Source organism: Engraulis encrasicolus, chromosome 1, assembly GCF_034702125.1.
Source record: "Engraulis encrasicolus isolate BLACKSEA-1 chromosome 1, IST_EnEncr_1.0, whole genome shotgun sequence".
Classification (NCBI taxonomy): domain Eukaryota; kingdom Metazoa; phylum Chordata; class Actinopteri; order Clupeiformes; family Engraulidae; genus Engraulis; species Engraulis encrasicolus.
The window spans coordinates 32,919,431-32,939,290 of NC_085857.1; the positions used below are offsets into that span (position 1 = coordinate 32,919,431).

General features: G+C 41.1%; 1 protein-coding gene across 1 annotated transcript in view; it reads left to right on the forward strand.

Moving 5' to 3' along the window:
* Nucleotides 1-11,924: 11,924 nt before the first annotated feature.
* Nucleotides 11,925-19,860, forward strand: part of LOC134457056 (beta-1,4 N-acetylgalactosaminyltransferase 2-like) — a 9,834-nt gene continuing 1,898 nt past the window's right edge. The window contains exons 1-6 of the mRNA XM_063208824.1: nt 11,925-11,942; nt 13,455-13,635; nt 15,395-15,481; nt 15,664-15,845; nt 16,013-16,156; nt 18,998-19,226. Of these exons, the coding sequence (XP_063064894.1) occupies nt 11,925-11,942; nt 13,455-13,635; nt 15,395-15,481; nt 15,664-15,845; nt 16,013-16,156; nt 18,998-19,226 (841 nt within the window). The remainder of the gene's footprint in view (nt 11,943-13,454; nt 13,636-15,394; nt 15,482-15,663; nt 15,846-16,012; nt 16,157-18,997; nt 19,227-19,860) is intronic.

Sequence of the window (19,860 nt, forward strand, 5' to 3'; positions counted from 1 at the left end):
GCACTGGTTACCTGTCTCACACAGAATCGACTTTAAGATTCTGCTCACAGTATTTAAAGCATTAAATGGACTTGCCCCTAGTTATATCTCAGACATGCTCTCTTTTTATGCCCCTGCTCGAGCTCTCAGGTCCACTGATGCCAAGCTGCTAAGGACCCCCACCCCCCCGCAGAAGAAGATCGGCGACGCCGCATTTGCCTGCTATGCGCCCAAGAGATGGAACGCCCTCCCCATCGAGATCCGATCAGCCAGCTCCGTTGACTCCTTCAAGAAGCAGCTGAAGACCCACCTCTTCATCCTTGCCAACTCCTAGCTGCCAAGGCGTCATAGTGTCCCAGCTGCCGCAGCGCCCTTACTACTCGCAACCAGCCCTGGCAGGGGGCTCCCCTAGGTGGCCGCTGGTCTCTGCCTGAGGTTTCTTCCTGACTATAGGGGGTCTTTTTTTCTCAGACTTCACTGAGCTTTTTTTCCCCCTTACAAACTATGAATCAAGCGAAAGGGAGTTTTTCCTCACCCCTGATGCCACCAGGGGCCGCACCTGAGCGCCCAATCTCTGTGCGACTATCTATGACTTATGATAGGCCCAGCCACTATGGACCTTACACATCTAAGAATCCTGGTCCTATCCTACGTTGACCTTATGACTCTACATTCTCTGTCTATCTCTTCTTCCTCTGCCTTCCTGCTTTTTCTGCCTCTCCTCTATACCTCTCCTTTTAAATCTATCTCTAACAATGTTTTTTTTTTTCCATTTGTTAAGCACTTTGAGTTACATGCCTTGTATGACACAGTGCTATACAAATACAATTATTATTATTATTATTATTATTATTATTATCATCTATGTGTGAATTCTTGCCATTCAAATGTTTTGAGAACATACTTTTAAACCTCTTTAAAAATGCATTTTGCAATGCAATTCAATGGAATGCCCAATACAAAATGTCAATTTCCCAATGTTCTATAAAATGGATATATCTCAGGGCCAGGGCGATGGGGTGAGGTGGGGTGACATTCATGTCAGTCACTGCTCGCTGGTGTGGCCTGGGAAATTGGGTAGAATAAGTTAAAATGCATTTTACGGCGCTGATTCTGTCTAATTTCCATAAAACTACTCAGTTGTTTCCAAGGTAATTAGGGGGAAACAATACGAGGGTGCTTGGATGGTTGTTTCTGTGCAATAACTATAGGAAGATGAAATCATGCACTTTACGACCATGATACCATTTAATGACAATTCAATTACGCAGCTGCTGCAGTTTAGTTACTGGCATACCTACCACCTGACTACTACAATGACACAGTAGCTGTTTCCATGGGTATATTAAAGGGGTATGCCACTATTTTGGGGCTTAATACAGTTAAAATCGTTGCCCAGGGTTTATAAAGGTGGTAAAGTGTCTTATTTTTCATGTAAGCCGTTGTCTTGCTTTAAGACAAGTTAAAAGAGGGAATATGTCGCTAAGCTAGTGAAAGTCAATGGATCCGTGTAGCATTGTGTTTGAATGGTGTCTCTATCTCGAAAGGCCTAGGAGGAGATCCATTTTCTATTTTTACTGCCCTGCACAAGAAAGCAACAAAGCAAGCAAGCTATCAAGCAGCTACCATCGCTATTAACGTCAACCTAATGCATGGAATTATTGACAGCTGTCAGTGACATTCCATGATTGTTGAAGGGGTATCCCAATATGTAGCGGTTGCGTTTCAAGCCCTGCACCTTACAGCTTCGTTGGAAAGCACGAGTGGCATGGGGAAGGCGCAGGGGTAGGGGTAGAGATTAGTAATGGGAAAGGCCCTAAGTACAAGGCCCGGGGGCCAGATCTGGCCAGCAGAGTCATTTTATTTGGCCCGCGAGATCATTTCAAATGTCTATCGCAGTTGGCCCTTATAAATTTATGTATAGCTTAACAAGACTTGAACGTAAAATTTTGTGTGTCACAGGAATGTGGTCATTGGGTGTGTCACCAATGCCAATGAAGGCACATTTGAACTAGCCTACCGTATATGATGGGAAAGAGTGTGTGTGAAATGTAACTATTAGCTTTAAGGGCATGTATGCACAATTTTTAAAATATAAATATTGGGTTCGGCCCACAACTCCATTCCAGATTTTGATTTTGGCCCTCGGTCAATTTGAGTTTTACACCCCTGTGCTAGAGATCTAGTCGTCGAAAGACCTTAACCCTCTGGTTGTGTTAGAAACACAGTTACGTTCATGGTGTTAACGGTCAAAATTTACTGTCTACACTAATACGGTAATAATACACTGATTTAAAAAAATTGGATTTGCATATGTTTTGATTGATGTCTTTTAGACATCCTTTTGAAACAAATCCAAGATTATTTAAATGTTATTCTGCTTTGTTTTAGTGATTTGTAGGCTTTTTTTCTTATCTTGCACCAATTCGTTTTATTAAAATTCTGTTCTAATAGTGAACATTGTAATAGAAAACAAATAATGCTCTTGTCGCTGTGAAACATTAACTTTGATATTAGAGATGGGATTTATGGCTCTTTTTCGGGATCCGGATCTTAGTGGCTCGTTCCTTTCAAAGAGCCGTTCAAAAAACTGGCTCTTTTGGCTCTTTTTTAAATTATTTATTCAGTGTTAAAAATTTAATATTTTGACTCCTCCTCAAGGTAATGTTGTCCAAACAACAACTGATTATTCTCCTGCTTCTAAAGACCGTTTTTGCCTCTCTTTGAGGCAAACAATTGTGTTTTTTCCCAAATTGAATTACTCTGGTCAAGGTCACGTGCTTAAAATGAATGAAAAATGAACGAAATAACGGCCGAGTGGCTCCCCCAGCTGTGATCCGGTTCCCATCGTTCACTTCAGAGAGCCGTTCAAAAGAACGGATCGTTCATGAACGACACACCTCTATTTGATATAGGCTTCAATAAAATGAACATTCCAATGTTGAAACAACAATAGTAGAACAACCCTTCCCCTGAAAGCTATGTTAAAGCCTGTTCCTCCAGGACATTCTGCTCCCCCAATATCATCTGTGTCACCTTGCCCTCTACTCTACTCCACTACGATACATGACATTTCTGGGTTTCCAGAAATTCCAAAATTACGTTTGTGTGTGTGTGTGTGTGTGTGTGTGTGTGTGTGTGTGTGTGTGTGTGTGTGTGTGTGTGTGTGTGTGTGTGTGTGTTTGCTACTTCAGTTTTGAATGTACTGTATACGGTGAATGTACTGTATAGAACTTTAGAAGATGTAAATTAATGGTCCGGTCATTTTTGTCTGAAACACCATGAAGGTAACAAGTTTCTATTGTCTTCCACAAATCTTTAGGAATTTCATTATATTTCCTTTTGGTCATTTGAATAGGTAAGCTGAAGGATATCATGAAGTCTCATTTGTGTTTGATGAAAAATAGAGAAGTTATTTAAGAATGAAGTTTCAAAACGGTCATTTTTGACCGTAACACAACCAGAGGGTTAAATAAATTAACCATAACTGTTTTTTTTTTTTAAGTTTAAAAACTAAAATGGAACTGTGACAATGCCAAGAACAAGAGGAGGATAAAGGGGTGTGACCACTTTGCACGTATAACAATAGGTGGATGTACAGTATGTTCTCCTTACTTGACACCTGTAGCTTATTACTACACATTGACTTCCTCCTGTGGCAAAGATCAAACCTGTTGCACTCGATTTAAGTTGGACAACTGCTTTAAATATGTGAGTAAACTTAATTCTTGTGATATATTTTTTTGTTTAGCAAAAATAACAAAAATGATGTCAGTCATGACTCATGTTGTTGTATAATGACCCCCCCTTCAATTTGACAGAAAGCTATGATGAAAAGAAATAGCACAATCTACAGTGATTGTCATTTGATATTATGCAGAGCAATGGTTTTATTTTTTTTCCCTAGATTTTACCAATACACTTACAACATTACAACAATCAACTTACATTTAGTCATATTTAATGCGTATCAAAGAGTACAAGAGTTTGTTTCATTTTTGTCAATACCTCTTGCTGAAAGTAAGCCTATCAGTGTTTCCCTTAAACAAACATAGTATGAGATGTATGGTGAAATTACAACTCAATTGTCACACCTTGAAATGCTGGAAATTTTATCTAAAAAAATGGGAAACTGCTGGGTGGAATACCAGCAGTTCTAGCAGTTCTAACTCTTAAATTCCTGAGACAAGTTTTTCTTTTACAATCATTATTCTTGACCGTTTCATATTTTTCTTTTTAAAATAATTATTATTTATTCGGCGATATATGTAGCCTACTATATATTGTTCATTATGGAGGAGTTGCAACCTTCATTTCACTGCCAATTGTGTCATCACGAGAAAGCATGTGACAAATAAAAAATCTTGAATCTTGAATCTAGCTGCAGGTAGGTGAAGTAAAAGAAAGTGTTTGTTTGTGCATTTCCGATTTAATCCAGGGCACACCCGCTCATCTGTAAATGGAGAAAAGCTTGGCTGCTTCTGGCCGTGGCCTTGGCCGGCATGTTTATATTTTACCTCCTTGCGCAGAACAATTTTACTGCCATCGGCCTAATGAGGTGATTGCACAATCCAAACTGTTCTCTATTCATACAATATTGTCCATTTGATCTGTCACTTAATTGTGTTGCCTTAGCCTATAATCTTCACAGTTACCTTCAAAAGAATATAGGATGTGCTATTCTGTGTATGTGTGTGTGTGTGTGTGTGCGTGTGTGTGTGTGTGTGTGTGTGTGTGTGTGTGTGTGTGTGTGTGTGTGTGTGTGTGTGTGTGTGTGTGTGTGTGTGTGTGTGTGTGTGTGTGAGTGAGAGAGAGAGAGAGAGAGAGAGAGAGAGAGAGAGAGAGAGAGAGAGAGAGAGAGAGATGTCAATGTCTTATTTATGTTTTCATATGTTATGTTTTAGGTAAACTGTACATTGGAGACTGTATACAGTACAGGTAGCTTACTCATTGCTCTTTTGGTGAAGTTTAGACTGAATGCACTTACACCTTTTTGTTTTATAAGCAGTGTAGATATTGTACATGAAGAAAAAGAAAGGAGCATTGACGCTGGTGGTATGACGAAGACAAGGTAAATAAACCAAGTGTCTATTCTTTCTTTAGTTGTCGTCGTATTAGAGCACTGAAAAGAAGTCGATCAAACCATAGCCCCACTACAGGTACAAGGAAATTAACCTATATTAACTTATTTAAAATGATTCGGTAATTCGTTAGATATTCAGTATTTTGGTTATATGCCGTCAGCTTTTGGAAGTTGAGATGCCATTTCTAATGCTTTAGGGCCCCCTTGTGGTGGAAGGGCCTTAGTGGCTGCTCAGCCTTATGTCCTGTTCCGTCAAGTGCAGAAGTGGTGCACTAAATTGGCCAGACAAAGGCACAATAGAGTGGAACCGGTGAGGGAAAAAATCTGCCATTTTTGTTGCACTCCCATGTTTTTGCCACTGCATCCCTTTCAGTGTTTGTCCTTTGAAACATTTTCACAGTGTTCTACTCTCAATTAGGCCCACTTTTGTTCATCAGTATAACTGATTGTAAAACATTTCCAATATTTTCTGTTTTTGCATGCAACCCTGACAGAATTATTGAAGGAACTTCACCGGCGTCATGTTCTTGTCGGGGTAAAAGTTTTGATGTAATGAATGGTATTAAGGCTGAGGAACGGGATGACGCCATGAAGAGACGAGCTGAAGAGTATGCCAAACAACAGCTCAGGCAAGTCGATACCTTTACAAATAAAAGTTTAAACAAAAAAATATTGTAAGTCCTGTGCTTTGTGTAACGTAACATAACATAAGTAGCATAGTTAGTCTGTACTTCAGTGTTGTGAAAAGTCTTACTTTTACTTAGAATCACCAACTACAGGGGTTGTTCAAAATAACGGAAACACCTGTCATTTTAGTGTGGAAGCTTCCTCCTGCATCCACAGTTAATCCTGTTGGATGTGGTTCATCCTTCTTGGTGGTATGCAGACATTACCTTGGATGCCGTGGCTCTTGATACATCCCAAAGACTTGCTGTCTCGATCAAAGATGCAGTTACATGCGCACCAAGAAATTATCCTTTTTGAACTCTGATATGTCACCTAATGCTGTGTGCATTGCAACATTTTAAGGAAAAGAAATGTGCTCTTACCCTACTAATTGAACCTTCACACTTCACTTTACTGGTGCAATGTGCAATTAATGAAGATTGGCAAACAGGCTGGTTCACTTGAGCCATGAAACTTCCCACATTAAAATTACAAGTGTTTCCATTATTTTGTCTGACCCCTATATAAATCCTACTAGATTACAACACTAGATCCTTATAACATCCTGTAGAGCAGGGAAGGGCGAGTGGAGATCTGGGGGCCACATACAGCCCCACCCCTCAGTGCGGTCCATAGATAAACAGATGACACACCATTGTGTGCCACTGACACTGATATCAAATATACGTATTCTTCTTATTATGAAATGTGAGCGCTGTGTAAATTTGGGCACATGTGTTTTAACCACATAATGCACACTGTACCTCCTGTGGCACACTGTAATAGTCTTGAAAAGTTAACTACCATAGTACTACACCACTATATAAAAACTTTATTACAGGCTCAAGGCCCACATGAGAGACAGCACAGTACATCAATTAAAACAATACAACACACATTAATAAATAAACATGTTTATACAAAAAATATACTATATACATATGAGTTAGTGAAGGCACACATGCCAGTGCTTCCAGATTTTAGACTTGTACCTCACAGAGCTACGACTTGGATCTAATATCTGAACAATAAGCTCATTTGTGTATTGTTCATAAACTTGAAGGTGAGATTTCCCACCAAAGCAATGAAAGTAGTTAGACCTAGTTTGCAGAACAGCTGGCTTGCTCTGGTACTCCTCCCAAAGGAGAATCCTGAGACAGTCGTTATAAGCTACTTTTAGCTTGAACAGGCTCTCCTTCTTGTATCTGACCCAGAGTGGAGCTGTATAAAGAGTGGAGCAATACGTTCTAAACAGGTTGATTTTAACATCTGTAGAACAGTGACGGAATTTTCTAGCCAGCATGTTGGCTTGAACATATAGAACTCTCCTCTGTCTGCTCATGTCAGCATCACCTTCCATCGTATCAGTTAGGATGTGCCCCAGATATTTTGTGGTGTTAGCTACTCCCAGCTCCTCTCCAGATAGATAGAAAGAAGGGAATTAAATGTTCAAGTCATCTTTTGTTCTACAGATCATAACAACACTGTTCTTTGCATTATATTTAATATCTAATTCTACCCCATAATCAGAACAGATAGTAGTTGTTGGAACCCACTGCTACTTGGTGATAGGATGGTCAGATCATCTCAATATAATAAATGGTTAATCATCATTCCACCATCATTCCACCATTCCACCTGTTTGGCATGCCCCCAATTGCCTAGACAGGTAATCTATATAGGCATTAAATAAGGCTGGAGATAAATTCCCCCCCTGCCGTACCCAATTACTGACATGAAAAGGTGCAGACAGAGTGTTCCCCCATTTAACCCGCACACTTTGGTTAGAGTACCAGAAAGCTAAAATTCGTATCAGACTTCTGGGGACACCCCTCCGAATGAGTTTATTAAACAATTTAAAATGATTGATGCGGTCGAACTCCTTGGACTCATCGATAAAACCTAAAAGCATACTAGAGCCCTGACTTCTATATGTCTCAACAACCTCTTTTAGTGCGTAAATACATTGGTCAGTGCTATGCTTAGGCTTAAAGCCAAATTGATTATCGGTGGTGGCTATACAGGCACTTATTTTGTCAAGAATGAGACTTTAAATAACTTTTGAGATAATACTGGCAAGGGCTATTGGCCTATGATTATCAATACTACCAACCTTGTCAGTCTTGTCCTTGATTAATGGGACAAGAATGACTGACATCATGGAATCAGGCAATATACCATGACACACCAGTCCAGAGAAGCTAATAGACAAAAGAACTGCCAGCCTGGGGCCAGCTAGCTTTAGGTGCTCAGATGTGATGTTATCCATGCCGCAAGCTTTTCTGTCAGCCCTATGGCCTTCACAACATCATTTGGATGAAAATAGATATATTTGTCCTCTATCACACCAACATCATTAGGCTCACTCTTCATATAGTTGAATAATGCTGAATGGTGCTGCCTCCTATGACATACGACCTCCTATGACATAACACAGGGCCTTTAGTAATGCACTATGACTTGGTCAACAGCAAATGTATAACAGTGTGTCTTAACGGGTTAAAGAGTCCATGCCACTCTAATTACATATCCATTTCGACTATCTGCTGGTGGCAAAGAAAAAATTTTGATCCGCCTTGTGAAAATTGCCCATCTCTCCTGTACAGTCAGAATATGCATACAGTGTACTGTCTTGTAGGGATTCAACCAATCTTCCAATCTTACTGTATAGTGTGAGTATATTTGCTGACTATTTCTCAATGGGCATTAGGGATTCGAACAGTCTCGCTGGAGTTCTAATCAGTCCAGCCAACTCACCCCTCCAGTACCCCTCATACGGGCTTACTGTGGAGCCCCTGAAGAGTACTCTGCTTCCAGGTAATAGTAACATTTATATTATATTATATTATATTATATTATATTATATTATATTATATTATATTATATTATATTTAGGGCTGGGCAACGTTAACGCGTTAACGTTGCGTTAACTATTGAGGTCAATATCGCCCGACTATTTTGTTAACGTTATAACGCAGCAGGGTTTTTTTCGTGTTTATTTATTTATTTATTATTTTTTTTGCCTTTTATGACCGTCGTTCGTGGCTTTTATTTTGAAAGCGTCAGCGCGCTTACTGCTGACAGAGAAGAAGAATGTCTAGAAAAGTAGTCAAAACAAAACAGGCATAGCCTACAGAAGGACGTCAACAACATCTGAATGGACATGTTCGGTACACAGTTCTGGTCCTCCTTGCGCAACTCTCGAGCAGCATGTGGCTCGTCTTTGCAGCTCACAAGGTTAGTCTATTGTACGGTCAGCATGAAAAGGGTACTGTTGTGCTGGCTGTCTATCAACTGTCAATAACGCCACGCGGACTTACTAAAGCCCTGATCAAAAAGCGAACCGCGAGATATTACATTCCTCACGCAACGTTTTGGTATGGCGCTGCGTGTGCATAGTCGGCTGCATCAACATGGTAGGCTATGATTTCGCGACATCTGCAACTTCGTCAGCATTTAAGATAGTGTTAGTCATGTCAACGTTATTGTTTTGAAAGATGTAATTGCTGTCAATGCCAACAGACAGTCAATTAGTTTCTAGTCGCTGAAACACCTTCCAAATAGCGACAGATAGGAGAGAAGGTGGGAGTCTGACAGTGAGAGAAGGCTGGACATATCTCACAGACGCACGCCTATGGCAAGCCGTTTTAACATATAGTTTTTTTTAAGTGACAAGCTTTTTTTTCTTTTTTTCTTGTAGGCCCATGTAGGCCATCCCAATTTTAGTTTATAATTTCTAATATATCAGTTTCAGTAGCCTACAATCTTAAATAGCCCTAGTGTAATATCGTATCCAATAATTTGTTTCATTAGTAGGCCTACATTGGATAGGCATATAGCCTACTACATTTAGACTGATAGGTTGGCAAATAGCCTACATTTCCATTGTGGAATGTTAAATAAGACCTACATAGGTTATCTACACAGTACATATGCAAATTATTCTTAATTATTTTATTTTATTAATTTTACAAATATTTTTATTTTATTTATTATTTATTTTATTTATGATTTATTATTATTATTTTTGGGTTTTGCGCGCTATGCGATTAATCGCGATTAATCACAGAAAGTCATTGAGTTAATGCGATTAAAGATTTTCATGTTTGCCCAGCCCTAATTATATTATATTATATCATATTATATTTAGGGCTGGGCAAACATGAAAATCTTTAATCGCATTAACTCAATGACTTTCTGTGATTAATCGCGATTAATCGCATAGCGTGCGAAACCCAAAGATAATAATAATAAATCATAAATAAAATAAATAATAAATAACATAAAAATATTTGTAAAATTAATAAAATAAAATAATTAAAAACGATTTGCATTTGTACTGTGTAGATAACCTATGTAGGTCTAATATAATATTCCACAATGGAAATGTAGGCTATTTGCCAACCTATCAGTCTAAATGTAGTAGGCTATATGCCTATCCAATGTAGGCCTACTAATGAAACAAATTATTGGATACGATATTACACTAGGGCTATTTAAGATTGTAGGCTACTGAAACTGATATATTAGAAATTATAAACTAAAACTGGGATGGTCTACATGGGCCTACAAGAAAAAAAGAAAAAAAAGCTTGTCACTTAAAAAAACTATATGTTAAAACGGCTTGCCATAGGCGTGCGTCTGTGAGATATGTCCAGCCTTCTCTCACTGTCAGACTCCCACCTTCTCTCCTATCTGTCGCTATTTTTAAGGTGTTTCAGCGACTAGAAACTAATTGACTGTCTGTTGGCATTGACAGCAATTACATCTTTCAAAACAATAACGTTGACATGACTAACACTATCTTAAATGCTGACGAAGTTGCCGATGTCGCGAAATCATAGCCTACCATGTTGATGCAGCCGACTATGCACGCGCAGCGCCATACCAAAACGTTGCGTGAGGAATGTAATATCTTGCGGTTCGCTTTTTGATCAGGGCTTTAGTAAGTCCGCGTGGCGTTATTGACAGTTGATAGACAGCCAGCACAACAGTACCCTTTTCATGCTGACCGTACAATAGACTAACCTTGCGAGCTGCAAAGACGAGCCACATGCTGCTCGAGAGTTGCGCAAGGAGGACCAGAACTGTGTCCCGAACATGTCCATTCAGATGTTGTTGACGTCCTTCTGTAGGCTATGCCTGTTTTGTTTTGACTACTTTTCTAGACATTCTTCTTCTCTGTCAGCAGTAAGCGCGCTGACGCTTTCAAAATAAAAGCCACGAACGACGGTCATAAAAGGCAAAAAAAATAAAAGAAAAAAAACACGAAAAAAACCCTGCTGCGTTATAACGTTAACAAAATTGTCGGGCGATATTGACCTCAATAGTTAACGCACCGTTAACGCGTTAACGTTGCCCAGCCCTAATTATATTGTTTTTATTATATTATGAAACTGATATTATGAAAATCAAGTGTGGTTACACCCAATCATTTAAATAAACTTGCCGACTCGTTAAGTAGTCAATGGCTACACACTAAAGTAAAACAATTTGGTTTGCCTTCATAAAAAATCTATTTAAAAGAGATGCTTTTTGTTTGTGTGTTTTTTTTAAAGACCTGATTTTAGAAAAGGTGGCTCGTATATGTAGAGTAAAATTAGTAGTAAATGACGTTTCATCCCTTAATCAATCTATAAAATCTTTCCAGGGTTGGCTGTGCATGCTCATGGAAGAAGGGGTGTGTTTAAGGTTTGCACTCATTCATTTTAACAACGTACAGAACAAAAAACTCAACTTAGCGAAGCACATTTCTCTCTGCTTTGCATAGGGAAATTCTAAGGCTCCACCGTGTTGACAAATAAACAAGTAAACATAAACAAAACAAATAAACAAGCCCAACATATTTGCTGTATCTCCGCTGGTTTTAGCTTATTGAAATGGCAGACAGGGGTCTATACTACAAAGCTGGTTCAAGATAAGTTAAGGTTAAGTTAAGAGGTAAGTCCTCATTTTCTAAAGAAAAGCTCTTGTATTAGATGATTTACCTCTTAACCTAACCTTAACTTATCCTGAATCAGCTTTGTTGTATAGGACCCAGAACTAAAGACACATGCAGAGAGGCCATTGCATGAAACAAAGTATACCTTTAGGCAGGGACATGTTTGCTGCTGGATACATGTGCATGTGCACTTTTCATGCATGAACAAATTGCCATAAGAATTTTGTGTCAATTTTGTGCACAGTAGAGGCCACAATGTACGCAGACGCATGTGTATGGTGCAATATTGACAAAACCATCAGGGCAATATTCCGAACTTCCCTGTTCAGTTTGTGGTAGAGTCAAACAATGGAGGAAAACATTAATGAGAGCCCCGTTGGCTATATAAAAAAAATAACCCTGACACCAAGAGCAGGCACCCTTTTCCCAACAACACCATACTAGAGGGCTTTCATAGCTCATCAAGTGACAACCATACAACTTGAGTTTTGGGTTCGTTTCTTGATGACTACTGTTCATGTGTAGAGAATAGTTTCATGTGAAGGAATAGCTTCATCACAAACCCAACTAAACACTGAATAGTTTAGCTGTGCTGATGTGACCATCACCAGAGTCAGGAGGTACTAGGGGTGTAAATAATAATCGAAATGTATGGACATATCGCGATATAATCTGACGATTGAATCGAATCGCATCCTATCGTGGGGCATTAAGTATCGAAAATAATCAAATCGCTGGCCCCTGCCCAATGCCCTAGCTCCATAACATAATAGAAGTGTAAAAAAGTTATTGGAAAAAAGTAATATCAAATCGCATTGTATTGTATCGTGGGGCATTCGTAGCTCATTGAGTAGCCTCGCGACGCCATCCTATATACTCCACCCAAAGATTTTGGCTCCGCACATAGTCTGGCAAAAGCCTCGAGCTCGGTTCTCTCAGTGTTTAGCCAATCTGCAAACAGTTGAGAGTGATGACGCGGAACTCACCCGCGAGCTCCGTTACTGATTGGTTAAGGTAACTATATTCATACTTTCATTTTGTTATTTGTTTGCTTTTGCGACGCTATATTGTAACAGGCATGCTAATAAAGCACAATATGGGTTTTAATTTGAGTTTGGAACGCCAATTAATTTTAAATGATAGAGTAAGATCAGACCATCTACCACCCTCCACGGAGACGGATTCCTCATGGCTTTTGCCAGACTGATTGACGGAGTCAACAGTCGGCTTCTCGCCCAGGCTACTCTTTGAGTGCCATGGACTTGAAAACGCGTCTTTTCAGAATGTATGGCACAGTGCCAAAGACTTGATATCACGTCAATTGTGTTTTTTTTTTATGGGGGTTGGGCCTAACACGTTGATCTGGCATGTTTGTTGTTCACATGGACGAAAAAGGTTGGTTGAAAAAAGCCTGCCAACCCCCTGGTCTGAATTTGAAAATGGCTGGCACTCAATGAGTTAAGTATCGGAAATAATCAAATCAAATAATCAAATGGAAATGTTGACATATTGTGCCATGTTTTATTGTCCATCCTGGGGAGTATTCAAAGAACATTGTTCAGAGGTGAACCAGGTTGAGGTAACTTTGACATAGTGGTAAATCATCTAATGGAAGAGCCTGGAGTCCTCATTTCCTTAACTAAATGACACCTGTGAGCTATATATTAGCAGGTTTTCCTCTTCCTTTAGGTTAGCCTAACTAGGTTTATCATGTGGGACCATTGGCAGGTGTCTGCCTGTTTGTTTGTGTGCTGCTCAGCCTCTTTGTGTGGATGCATACTGTAGGTGATCCTCAATGCCAAACATGGTGTCATGGCAGTGCCGACGTTCCCAGAGGGCCAAGCAGTCACAGGCCAGAATCAGAGTGCATTGGAGATCAGTGCCACCAGCCTGGTCACCCTGAATGAGATGCTGGCACAGGTGACATACAGCAGTGCCGTGTACCTCTTAAAGATGCAAGATTTGGGTAAGTTGTAGAGGGAGTGAATGGGGAAGGGTCTACGTTCAATGTTCTAATTACCAGTCTTGTACGAAATTTTGAATTGAAATTCGAAGTAATACCATAATACGAACGCTAGGTGGTGGTGGAAGCAGCCCAACAGGTGCCGGGAATTGACCGATTCAGAATCGACGTCCTCATGAATGCGTGCGCATCGTTGACTCAAACACACCAGAGATTCTTTAAGGGTATTACGAGAGACTCCACTCTTCTGGGTGGTACTCTAGGGGGAGTGCAGACTCCATCCAGAAACAATGGGCTGCGCTCTCTCGACAGCGGCCACTAGTGGTGTCAACAATGACTGATCTGGCGATGCAATCCAATGCGGGGCATGGACGATCCAATTAAATGCGGCAAATTCCAGAATCGATGCAGTGATTTTTTTAAGTTTCAATTACTTCCGTGGATATTTCGGGAGCAAATGAGTGTTAAATGAAATGAAACTACTTCAAAGCATTGCAAGACTGATACAGACTGATACAGAAAACAGCCAATAAATTGTTGCTCAGTATCTGACAACTTGTATTGCCTCATCATGACTGATGAAACTTTTGCTTTGCTCTCAGTAGAAATGTAATGCATTGCAATGCATTGTAGAATTGAATCGGATCGGATCGGATCGCATTACATACAGCCTCACCACTTCCTATTTTACCCATACCTGCAGTTCACCTAGTGACCCGCTAGTGGTGTGGATTGGCACTGCCCTCACGATCCGATTCGATCACGATCGGGAGGTAGCGATTCGATTCTATGCATTACATTACATTATATTGCATTTGGCAGACCCTTTATAAAATGCAATGTAATGTAATGTAATGCATAGAATCATTAGGCTGTATGTAATACTGGTTGACAGTGCAGACACTAAAGAGAGAAAAACTGCCATTCTGAAGGGTGTACTTGGATAAAAAAAAATAGAGATTCTGAAAAGTACACTTGTTATGCTATTTTGAGAGGGAAGAGGCTGTTCCAGAAGCATAGGATATGTTTGTTGTTACAAGACATTAAACTACTGACTGGACAAATGACATAACCAGGAATGCCCGTGTTTGTGGTGCCCACTGCATATCTGAAGTAAGCGCGAGCATCTGTTATCTTATTTCGGGAAAAAAACACCTGTCCAGTCTCGGTACAAGTGATGGTCAATTTTTTGAGGCAGCGGTGCGCATGCAGGCAAATTATGTCATATCTGTTTATAAACTCTAAAGGGGTCAATTGACACATACTGATACATATACAGCACCATCTAGTGTTCCCATTTTGTCATTACCTTACCTTACCACCCATTGAGAGTACATAGAACACCACCATCTAGTGTTCATATTAAGGCATTATATGGCCTACTGTGAATTTCAATTCGGAATTTTGTACAAGTCTGCTAATTACACGATCAGGACTGTGCCAACAGGGGATGACAAAGGGATCAGCTGTCCCAGCCAGGGAGAAGCCGGGCTCAGAATTGGGTCCTTCAGACATTGTAGTGTATTTATGGATTGAGTTGTGGGGGTGTGGCGGGGTGGGGGGGTGAATGTATTTGATGACTTTGTCCAAGGCCCGTCCAAAGCCATCAGTGGCCCTGGACACAACAAATACTTACCACCACCTTCACCTTTACCTGGGCCCTGCAATATTAGCAGTTTTTTAAGCTCACAGCCTGTTTTGCTTATACCTGAATGACTACAGTATGTAGGCTGTGGTTACTCAAATCTGTCTTTCTCCTCAGTGCACTTTATTTTTGAGGACCATGAGGTCATGTTTCCGATCACAATCCAGAAGCCTTCTATTCCTGTTCTTTATGACCCGGGCGCAGGTAGTGTCTCAAATCATTCCTTACAAGAAAATCTACTGTGAGGGTAAAGGCTGTATGTTCATTCTCTCTCTCTCTCTCTCTCTCTCTCTCTCTCTCTCTCTCTCTCTCTCTCTCTCTCTCTCTCTCTCTCTCTCTCTCTCTCTCTCTCTCTCTCTCTCTCTCTCTCTCTCTCTACTGACCAGATATTAATTCAATGGTGACCATAGTCACCAAGACATTTTTACGATATAAACAGCTGGCAGTCTTGATCAAAAGCATCAGGGAGAAATACCCGGACATACAAATCCTTATCGCAGATGACAGCCTCAAGATAGAGAAAGTGGAGGGTCACAATGTTTACCAGTACACCATGCCTCATGCTCAGGTACTGTCCCTATATACCCCTCATTTCATACTTAATATTTATTATACTGAATATTTGTTCCAGTCATAGTGCATTTTTGTAGTGTGTGATTTTTGCTGTTGTTGTTGTTGTCGTTTTTTCGGGTTTTTTTGTTGTATTTTTATAAATTATTATTATTATTTTGCCAGGGCTGGTTTGCAGGTCGGAATTTGCTTGTCTCCCAGGTAACCAGCAAGTACTTCCTGTGGGTGGATGATGATTTCCTGTTTGTGAAGGACACCAGCATTGAGAAGTTTGTGGAGATTATGGAAGCTGTGCCAAACCTGGATGTGGTAAGCCTGTCTCACGTTCACTTCTGTCCTAAATTGCAGGCCAGTAAACATTCCTAATGACACTAAAGTTGTTACTGTATGTACAGTATGTCAGTGACGTGCGGTGGGATTTATGGCTGGTGAGGCAGTAACTTTTTCAATATCAGATTTTCAAATAAATAATTGCCAAATAGGCCTACCGACAAGTTCCATTATGTCATAGCAGCTTTCTTAACATAAGGTAGGCCTACATATTTTGACATACTGCATTTCCGCAGAGAAAATGCTATTAGATCTCTCTCTCACACACACACACACACACACACACACACACACACACACACACACACACACACACACACACACACACACACACACACACACACACACACACACACACACACACACAGGATTCAAACAGTGGTCTCACATAAACCACACAGCACCAATGTGGACAGCAGAGCAGAGGAGAGGAGAGTAGTGGAGAGGAGAGAAGAGGAGAGGAGAGGAGAGAAGAGGAGGGGGGAGGAGAGGAGGAGAGAAGAGGAGAGAGGAGAGGAGATGAGAGAGGAGTAGAGGGGAGGAGAAGAGAGGAGAGGAGATTAGATGAGAGGAGAAAGGAGGAGTGGAGAGGAGATTAAGGATAGGAGAGGAGAGGGAGAGGAGAAGAGAGAAGAGGAGAGGAGAGGAGATGGGAAAAGAGAGGAGAGGAGATGGGAAAAGAGAGGAGAGGGGGAGAGGAAAGGAGAGAAGAGAGGAGAGGGGGAGAGGAAAGGAGAGGAGAGAAGAGGAAAGGAAAGGAAAGGAAAGGAGAGGAGAGGAGAGGAGAGGAGGAGGGGAGAGGAGAGGAGAGGAGAAGAGGAGGGGAGAGTGTAAGCTCCTTCACAGCCCACTGCTCTCTCACACACACACACAGGATTCAAACAGTGATCTCACATAAACCACACAGCAGCACAAATGTGGACTGAGCATCACGGCGGATGCTCAATGAAAGACACACAGGATTCAAAACATGGTGTCATATAGACCGCTGAGCACCACAGAAAAAAATGGTGTGATCGCTTTTGTGATACGCACTGGATTCTCGTGCAAATGTAGGCCTACATCTACTTGTACGAGGCTACGGCAAGCGATGTGGGACAAAGGTGTGGCAGGAAGCGAATGTCAACATAAACAGATATTACACAAGCTTCGATATGGTCACCAAATATTTTGGGACAGTCATTTCTGTTATGCCTACACTTTGGAATTAAATCAGAGTCTTGTAGTTACACGGGTATATTTGATTTACCTCAACGGTACCCTGTACTCAACTTTACAAACAGTTACAGGGCACATGAGAATCCGGTGCCCATCACAAAAGCTACCACACTGGACAGAATCACGGCGGATTCTCTCTCTCCCCACGGGTCTCACAAACACAGGCTTCACACACATAGGAAACACTGGTCTTACCTTAACTCGTAAATCGGGTCCATGCGCCGCTCTTTCACGGTTCTCCTCCATCACTTTGGCGTTGTGCATGCTAACGTTAGTTTAGCCGGTGCTGTCCATCCAAAACCACATCTATTCGAGACGCCCCAAACGTCTCCAAAGCAATTTGGCATTGAATATGAGTAGCCGCGAGAATTTGTGTTTCGTGAGGCTCCTTAGTGAATTGTTAAGTCGTAAAATCCCATGCGTATGGTCTTCCACACATTCTCGCCGGTTGCAAACAAGACACAGGGGAAAATATTTTCTGTTGTAGGCCTACCACTCACTTTGAAATGATCGGGTAGTTCTTATCTTCTGACCGGTCACCTGCAGTAGCAAACCCTTCAGCTCTGTCGGTCCTCCATTCTTTATCACATATATTCCCCCTGGAAATCCAACTTTGAGAATGCTCTTAGTTTCGTTATGAAATCCACTTGTAGCAGTCAAAGTGAACAAGCTAGCCAACAACACCGACTGACTGTATTGTGAACTTCAGATTCGCTATGACGTAACTGGCCAGCAAGACTCTCAACGCCAGAACGAGCCTGCGGCCAGGCTACTGTTCGCCTCACCTCTGTATCTTTCAGTGGGTGTTATGCCAAAGCGTTCAGACTAAAGAAATGATAATCACACGTAGAAAATAGTAAAAAAAAAATATCAGGAAATGAGGGCACACCATACATACTTCTATTAAGGTATAAAAACGTTTAATACAATATTACCAGGTTGCATTCACAGAACGGGCAAAATGGCGCATGCGCTCAAGCTTGTTAACAAGGGATTGCGCATTCCGGGGTGAGGCCAATTCAGAGTTGCCTCAAATTCAGCGTATTCGGAGCAATTTGACATGAAATGGGCAAATATTACGACTTTGGCCACGAAAATGATTGAAAATGAGTGAAATTGTTTAAATACTGCTCAAATGGTAGTTATGGTGCAGATACTCGAAAACAATAGCTGTTATTGTTACTATTATTCACATTTACTGCATCTCATCATTCTCATGTGGAGCTGGTGAGGCCGTGCCTCCCCTGCCGTATTGGAGTGCACGTGCCTGCAGTATGTACAGTGTACAGTACGTACAGTACGGTAGGGGCAGCCGTGGCCTAGTAGTGGTTAAGGAGATGGACTTTAGATCAGAGGATTACAGGTTCAAATCCCACCCTTACCACTCCCCACCACACTCCATGGCTGAGGTGCACTTGAGCAAGGCACCTAACCCCACACTTCTCCAGGCACACTACACCAGGGATTGTAACCAATACCCTGTACTTAAAAAATAAGTGTAAGTTGCTTTGAATAAAAAAGCGTCAGCTAAGTGTAATGTAATGTAATAATGTACGTGTACTGTATGTGTTACGTGTGTGTTTGTGTTTTATCTGGACACAGCTGGGGGGTGCTGTGGGAGGAGACCAGTTCTACTTCACTCTGGAGCATGAGGTGGGAGCGGAGGGGGAGGGCGGGTGTCTATCGCGCCGAAAAAAACAACGACACGCCCCTCTGGACGGCTATGAGGACTGTGTGCTGGTGGATGGCGTGGTCAACTACTTCCTGGCAAGGACAGACGCCGTGCGCAGGGTGGGATTTGACCCCTTGCTACAGCGCACAGCCCATTCCGGTTGGTTGAGCATCTAACATCTAGGGTCGATGCTAAGGTTTTGGAGGCCCTAAGCATAACTGGCCAGGAGCCCCCCTCATGATTAAGTAATAGTAATAATAATAATCTACTAACTAATACATATATTTTTTGTAATGTAATTCAACATTTTTTTCATGACATTTTCTTTAGTCAATCTCAATTTAAGAGGCCGCAATTTTGGGGGCAAAGTGGTTGGTGCCCCATGCACTGATTGGTGCCCTATGTGCTCTGCTGATGTCTAGCGGCAGCCCTGGTATCTAGCATCCCATTCCCTCTCCATAACTCCACCCCCACCCCACCCCCATCCTCTGTCCTTCTCTTTTTGTATCTCTCATTCTATCGTTGTCTTCGCCTCTCTCAGACTTACTCTCTTATTCCCCACGTGTACTCGTTTTCCAGTATTTTAGTGTAAATGGACAGTGCATTCGCAATAGATACAATATAGACACGAATCAGTGTAAATTGGCCCTTATTTTCTTTCCCTTAGAAATTGTTTTACACCCAATTTGTGGTGCAAAATTAAAACGTTATGAGAGTATGTCTATATACAATTTGTGGTGAAAAATGAAAACGTTATGAGAGGATGTCTATACACAATTTGTGGTGCAAACTG